Raw genomic sequence first — 6,941 nt, forward strand, 5'->3', positions numbered from 1 at the left:
GAGAATAATTCCCTGTGCCCGATTAAGGGTTCCAAATCATTGCAGGTATCTTAAATGAAAATAAACTGCATTTCTTATAAACAACAATAAATAATATTTATTATAATAACATTTACACACCCACGTATAAAAACATTACAGACTAATCTTAAACTGTACATTACTTAACAAACCCTCGAGGCCTCGAACATGTAAATAGTAATCACAATAAAATCCATTCAAACCGAAGTGTGACGTCATTTATTTATTTACCAATCTGTAAACTCTGGTAGAGGTTTTATCAAAACCGACAGCCGTGGTTGTCTGAAACACAAATACGTAATTGTACAACAACAACAACAGCCTGTAAATTTCCCACTGCTGGGCTAAGACTCTCCCTTTGAGGAGAAGGTTTGGAACATATTCCACGCTGTGCCAAAACGGGTTGGTGGAATACACGTATGGAAGAATATCTATGAAATTAGTCACATGCAGGTTTCCTCACGATGTTTTCTTTCACGAGCACGAGATGAATTATAAACACAAATTAAGCACATAAACATTCAGTGGTGTTTGCCTGGGTTTGAACCCACTATCATCGGTTAATATGCTCGCGTTTTAGCCATTGTCTCGGCTCAAGTTCTCGAAACTGTACAACAGAGATCAAAGCGAAAAACGTATCAAAAACGAGATGAATTGTTATCGAAAATTGATTGAAACCTCCTTAGTTACGTCCAGTTAAGTTTTTCGTTAAGCCTGAGCGCTTCCGAATGAGGATGCAATCAAAAATAGCCCTAACGAGAATATAAGCGTTCGTACTTAGGTTATACTAAAGATAATGATCTGCGGATATTATGTAACAATTTTTATAATAAGATTCTACAGCTGTTTTTAACTTGGCCTGTTAAACAAATTTAAGCTCATATAAAAAAAAAACATTGATAAATAAAACATATTACGCAATACAATATATTAAAGACCGCGACCCTAGTGGTCGCCGCGGTTTCGCTCGCGTTTTATGGGTTTAGTTTGTTTTTTTGTTTTTTATTGTTTGTTTTATGGTATAGGTTGGCGGACGGCATATGGACCACCTGATGGTAAGTGGTCACCATCACCCATAGACAATGACGCTGTAAGAAATATTAACTATTCCTTACGTCGTCAATGTGCTACCAACCTTGAGAACTAAGATGTTATGTCCCTTGTGCCTGTAGTTACTCTGGCTCACTCACCCTTCAAAGCGGAACACAACAATACTGAGTACTGTTATTTGGCGGTAGAATAACTGATGAGTGGGTGGTACCTACCCAGACGGGCTTGCACTTGCACTTGCCTATAACCTTCCTTGGAGTCGAAATTTGCTTCATACCATATATCATCAAATTCGTTTCAACGGTTTGGTAGTGAAATAGCAGTAGATAGACAGATGGTCAGAGTTACTTTCACATTAATTATATTACTATAGATATAGATAAAAAAGCGTGGACTTAGTATTGACTTTTAGGCAGGATATATAAATAAAATAATTGTTGTTTACTGACATTCTCTAATTAAAATGGTGGAAAAGAAAAACTACCGAGTTTCTTGCCGGTTCTTCTCGGTGGAACCTACATTCCGAATCGGTGGTTTCTTTGAATTCAATAATACATTATAATAATACGATTCAAAAGCCCTTTTATGAGCCTACTTCAAAAAAGGAAGTAAGTCGGCTTTCGCATAAATGGTTGGTCTATTTGCGATAAAGTTTCACGAGCTAAAAGCAAAGTAACTCGATGACAGATTGGTGGTACTTGTGCAAACCCGTCTGAATAATCACCACCCACACATTTGGCGCAGTGGCGATGTAAGGAAGAGTCAATATTTCTCTCAGCACCAATGTCTATCTCCATGTTGGACCATTAGGAGTCCCATTCGCCAATCCGCCAACCAATATGACATAAAAAAGGATTTTTAACCGACTTCAAAAAAAGGAGGAGGTTCTCAATTCGTCGGGGCCTTTTTTTTTTTTTTTTTTTTTTATTTTTTATGTATGTTACCGAATTACTCGAAGATGGCTGGGCCGATTTTGACAATTCTTTTTTTGTTTGAAAGGGCATGTTTTACAGGTGGTCCCATTGTCAGGAGATCAGGATCTGATGATGGGATCCTGGAGAAATCGAGGGAACTCCTCAAATTTTATAGGCACACCTATAGTGATTTCGGTTTTATTCAAAGTGCCTTGGTCATATGCTCACGAAAAGTGACATTTGATGAAGTAGAACTGATGTTGAAGACCACAACTGGTAATCAGAACCTATTTGTAAGTAACTATTTTACGGGTTTAGTTCTATTTCTTTAAGATAGTCGTCAAGCAATTGATGTTAGTAAACATGCCTATGATGAAGTCTAGCTGATGGTGGACTACCAGGAGAACTCCTCAATGATTAACGGTATTGCATCGGGAAAAATGGTATTGTATAATTGGCGATGAGCAGTTAGCATTAGGCTATTGTAACTTAGGTAACGCTTAATTTGAGTTGCAGTCCACATCGTATTGAAAGGGCGTTGAGTTATGCTTAGAGTCGAAAGCCGAACTGTACTGAATATAATAAAGTGAATGACAAACACTACCAATTGTAATTATAAATAACAAAACAACACTGAAAAGCAGTAAATAAATTTTTATAAATAAAAAAAAACCGCCTTCAAAAATGAACTAAAAAGAAAAAAAATAATCAGTTACATCCATAACCAATTTACGATTTTTTAATCACCTTTTGAAGTCGGTGCCAACAAAGTAAATAAATTCCTATATTGAAATCATGTAATTTGTATCGATAGTAAGGTTTGTCTAATGGTGTCATCTATACAATAAATAGATTTAGGTTTGTATGTATGTATTATGTATATAGCATATGTATATTAGCAATTTTGGCACCGACTTTGAGAGGTGATTAAAAAATCGTAAATTGGTTATGGATGTAACTGATTATACGAAAAAAAAATGGTATAGCACCAATGTGTATCTTGATGTTAAACCATTGGGAGTCCCATTCGCCAATCCGCCAACCAATAAGACATAAATAAGGATTTTCCAAAAAAAAAAATGGTACATACGATTATAAGTTTATCATGGTAGAATTTCCGCACGTGTTTCGATGTGCGGCCGTTCGATTCGATCTGTATGTGCGTCATCTCATTACCTTCAAACGTGATTAATGCCTTGACCTGCAACCAAACAACGACTTTCATTACAGTTTTATTTATGTGAATATAATAAAATGAGATACATGTACAGCCTGTAAACCCACTGCTGGGTTAAGGCCGGTGAAGAGAAACATTGTGAGGAATTAATATGTCTGATGGCATTTGCCGCTAACCCAATCTGAAATAGAGTGACTGATAAATTGTTTGGTCCTTAACCAAACAATTTATTAAATAGGAAAAGATATCTTGGGCCGGTACCAACCACTCATCAGTTATTCTACCCAATAACAGTACTCAGTATTGTTGTGTTCCGGTTTAAAGGGTGCGTGAGCCAGTGTAACTACAGGCACAAGGGACGTAACATCTTAGTTCCCAAGGTCGGTGACGCATTGACGATATAAGGAATAGTTAATATTTCTTACAGCGTCATTGTCTATGGATGATGGTGACCGCTTACCATCAGGTGGCTTATATGCTCGCCCACCAACCTATTCCATAAAAAAAGAACTATGGACTGTTGGTACAGCAAAAAAATTCTTGGAATTACGCTGATGAAGAACTGTTATCAATTTATTCCATTGAGTTAGTGAACCATTTAAAGTGCTTTTCTGATTTCTTGAGTATCTCGTCCTAATTTCTGTCATAGATTAATGATTGTATTCATCATACCTTCACACCATCTGCCTTTGTTTCCACAAACTCCTCGCCAGGTATGAATTTTGTTTGAGAGCTGGCCATCTTGGATTTGAAATGATACGTATAAGTCCCGTCCTCATTCCGTTCGAGACATTGAACCATCTTCAAATTGGATGCAATTTTTCGATTAAAGTAATTTATTCCTGAAAAGTGTTCAAAAAAGTTTATGTCAATATAGGTAGATTTGTAAAAATATGGTTAATGGTAACCAATTGGTAAGTGTTCATCACACGGAGCTGAGATGACCCAGTGGTTAGAGCGCATGCAGACAAGCACCACTATATATATATGTGCTTAATTTGTTTTTATAATTCATCTCTCTTTCATTCTGAAGGAAAGCATCGTAAGGAAACCTGCATGTGTCTAATTTCATCGAAAATCTGCCACATGTGCATTCCACCAACCCGCATTGGAACAGCGTGATGGAATATGTTCCAAGCCCTCTCCTTAATGGAAGAGGAGGCCTTAGCCCAGCTGTGGGAAATTTACAGGCTGTTACTTTACTTTACATCACATACATATATGTGTATGTATATTAAACACTCTATCTATTTTATATTCTTTGACATAATCTACAATGTTTTGTAAAATTCATCTTCGTAAACGCGGCAAATTACTTAACGACGTAATCACAAGGTCTTCAACTTTATAAATTTTCGCGTCAGAGGTATTTTCTTATATGGTTTTTTTATGCATAAAAATGTCATGTGTAAGCGACGATCTTACTGATTCATTAGTAAACGTACAATCCAAGTAAAAAGAACTGTAAACATCCCACGAATTAGCTAAGGCTTCCTCTACAATTGAGATCATTATACAATACCAAGCCGCTATAATGTGGAATGACGCATATACGTGGCGTAATGATAGATTTCCTCTCGATATTATGCTTATAAATAAAATAAATATTGGACAACATCACATACATTACTCTGATCCCAATGTAAGTAACTAAAGCACTTGTGTTATGGAAAATCAGATGTAACGACGGTACCACAAACACTCCAACCCAAGACAACACAGTACACGAACAATTAACTTTTTCTAAATCGATTCAGGAATCGAACTCACAATCTCGCAGTAGCGGACCCATGAAAATCGGTGTACTCGCTACTCGACGAAGGAGGTCGTCAAATCCTTAAACTTGGAGTACGGAATAATTTATAAAAAAACTACCTACCTACTTGTAGGGTGGTGAAACCTAATGTGTCGGAAGAAATCCCTAAATGTATGAAACAATTCAACCCAGAGTGAAGTAGCGAGAACTCCAAAGTATTCTAATGCATGTGAACGATACAGCCATAAAAATCATCATGTGAAAAAATACTATGATGCCTGGTAATATAACCACGCAGGCACATAAAAATAACATAAATCAAACCACAGACAAGATACAACAATGTCACGGACGTCTATAAGATATAGTAATAAATTAATAAGGAAAATCTTATTAAAAAGAAGAGACTAAGGGAAGACTGGCTATGGGAAACTTGGAGTATATTGTTAATTTTAACTTCCTACACTTGCAGCATTAAAAGACTAGCGAAATAGGCAGACTAGAGAGTCGAGATGGCCCACTGGTTAGAACGTCTGCATCTTAACCAATGATTGTGGGTTCAAACCCAGGCAAGCACCGCTGATTCATGTGCTTAATTTGTCTTTATAATTCATCTCGTCCTCAGCGGTGAAGGAAAACATCGTGAGGAAACCTGCATGTGACAAATTTCATAGAAATTCTGCCACAGGTGTATTCCACCAACCCGCATTGGAACAGCGTGGTGGAATATATTCCAAACCTTCTCCTCAAAGGGAGAGGAGGCCTTTAGCCCAGCAGTGGGAATTTACAGGCTGTTGTTGTTGTTGTTATTGTGAAATAGGCAGGATATAGTATGATTCACAAACGTATGCGCAACAGACGTTCACTCTGTGTTTATACCCCCATGGGAACGCAAGTTCGAAACCATCAGAAAGAGTTCAGACGCAGAACTACGGCTTTATGTGGTCTCCCATCGAGATGCCCTAGGGGTTAGAACCCGTGCATACGATTCAAACCCAGGCAAGCACCACTGAATTATCATGTGCTTAATCTGTGTTTATAATACATCTGGTTTGAAAGAAAACGTCATGAGTTAAACCAAACCTATAAGTAACTAATTTCAAAGAAATTCTGTTCTATTTGTATCCGCCACGTATTGGAGCAGCGTGTTGGAATATGCTCCTAAACTTCATAGAGTGAGAACTGAGAAGCCTCAGCCAAGCTGTGGGACATTTACAGTATTTTGTAATATCGTGGACACTACCAGACACGCTTCCAAATTCAAAAACTTTTTATCGACCCAATCCTAGGCTTTAAACCTTGGGATAGGATGGAATAAGCCTTGGTGGTAGGGCTTTGTGCAAGCCCGTCTGGCTAGGTACCACCCACTCATCAGTTATTCTACCGCCAATCAACAGTACTCAGTATTGTTGTGTTCCGCTTTGAAGGGTGAGTGAGCCAGTGTAACTGCAGGCACAAGAGACATAACATCTTAGTTCCCAAGGTTGGTGGCACATTAACGATGTAAGGAATAGTTAATATTTTTTACAGCGTCATTGTCTATGGGCGATGGTGACCACTTACCAAAAAGAAAAAAATGTGCAGCTACACGTAGCAAGTAGTTATTACTTATAAATGAATAATATTAAATTTGTTCGTATAATCATATGAGAGAACCAACAATATCGTTAAACACACGTAATTAAATACGTAACGGTTTGATAAAACTTAATTACAATTCAGACAGCCGATACACGTACCCATGAACTCCAAGTAATCTTCGAAGTTGTCGGAAGACACCAGCTCGTATTCTTTATCCAGGAAATCCTCCATGTTGTAACGACCACCCGCCGATGCACATAACAGCTCACTAACTTATCAACAAAACTAAAACGAGATATAACAACGTTATCTTAAGATAACGTTTTGATGTTTATTCGGAAATATAAAATATGTTATAAATCATCTTAATCTATTACATATAATAAAATTGGTGTGTCTGTTTGTAATATTAAAATAGCCCTTCTTAACTCAAAGCATATCT

The 6,941-nt window shown here is 37.3% G+C and overlaps 1 protein-coding gene across 1 annotated transcript; it reads right to left on the bottom strand.

The window, feature by feature from the left end:
- Positions 1 to 86: 86 nt before the first annotated feature.
- LOC124532851 (fatty acid-binding protein, adipocyte-like) lies at positions 87 to 6,766 on the bottom strand. Its single transcript, XM_047107955.1, has 4 exons — positions 6,658 to 6,766; positions 3,835 to 4,004; positions 3,076 to 3,186; positions 87 to 303 (listed from the first exon to the last, which is right to left on the bottom strand). The coding sequence occupies exons 1-4, from the start codon at positions 6,728 to 6,730 to the stop codon at positions 241 to 243; spliced, it is 417 nt and encodes a 138-aa protein (XP_046963911.1). The 5' UTR covers positions 6,731 to 6,766; the 3' UTR covers positions 87 to 240.
- Positions 6,767 to 6,941: the final 175 nt, after the last annotated feature.

This window comes from Vanessa cardui, chromosome 10, assembly GCF_905220365.1.
Source record: "Vanessa cardui chromosome 10, ilVanCard2.1, whole genome shotgun sequence".
Taxonomy (NCBI): Eukaryota; Metazoa; Arthropoda; class Insecta; order Lepidoptera; family Nymphalidae; genus Vanessa; species Vanessa cardui.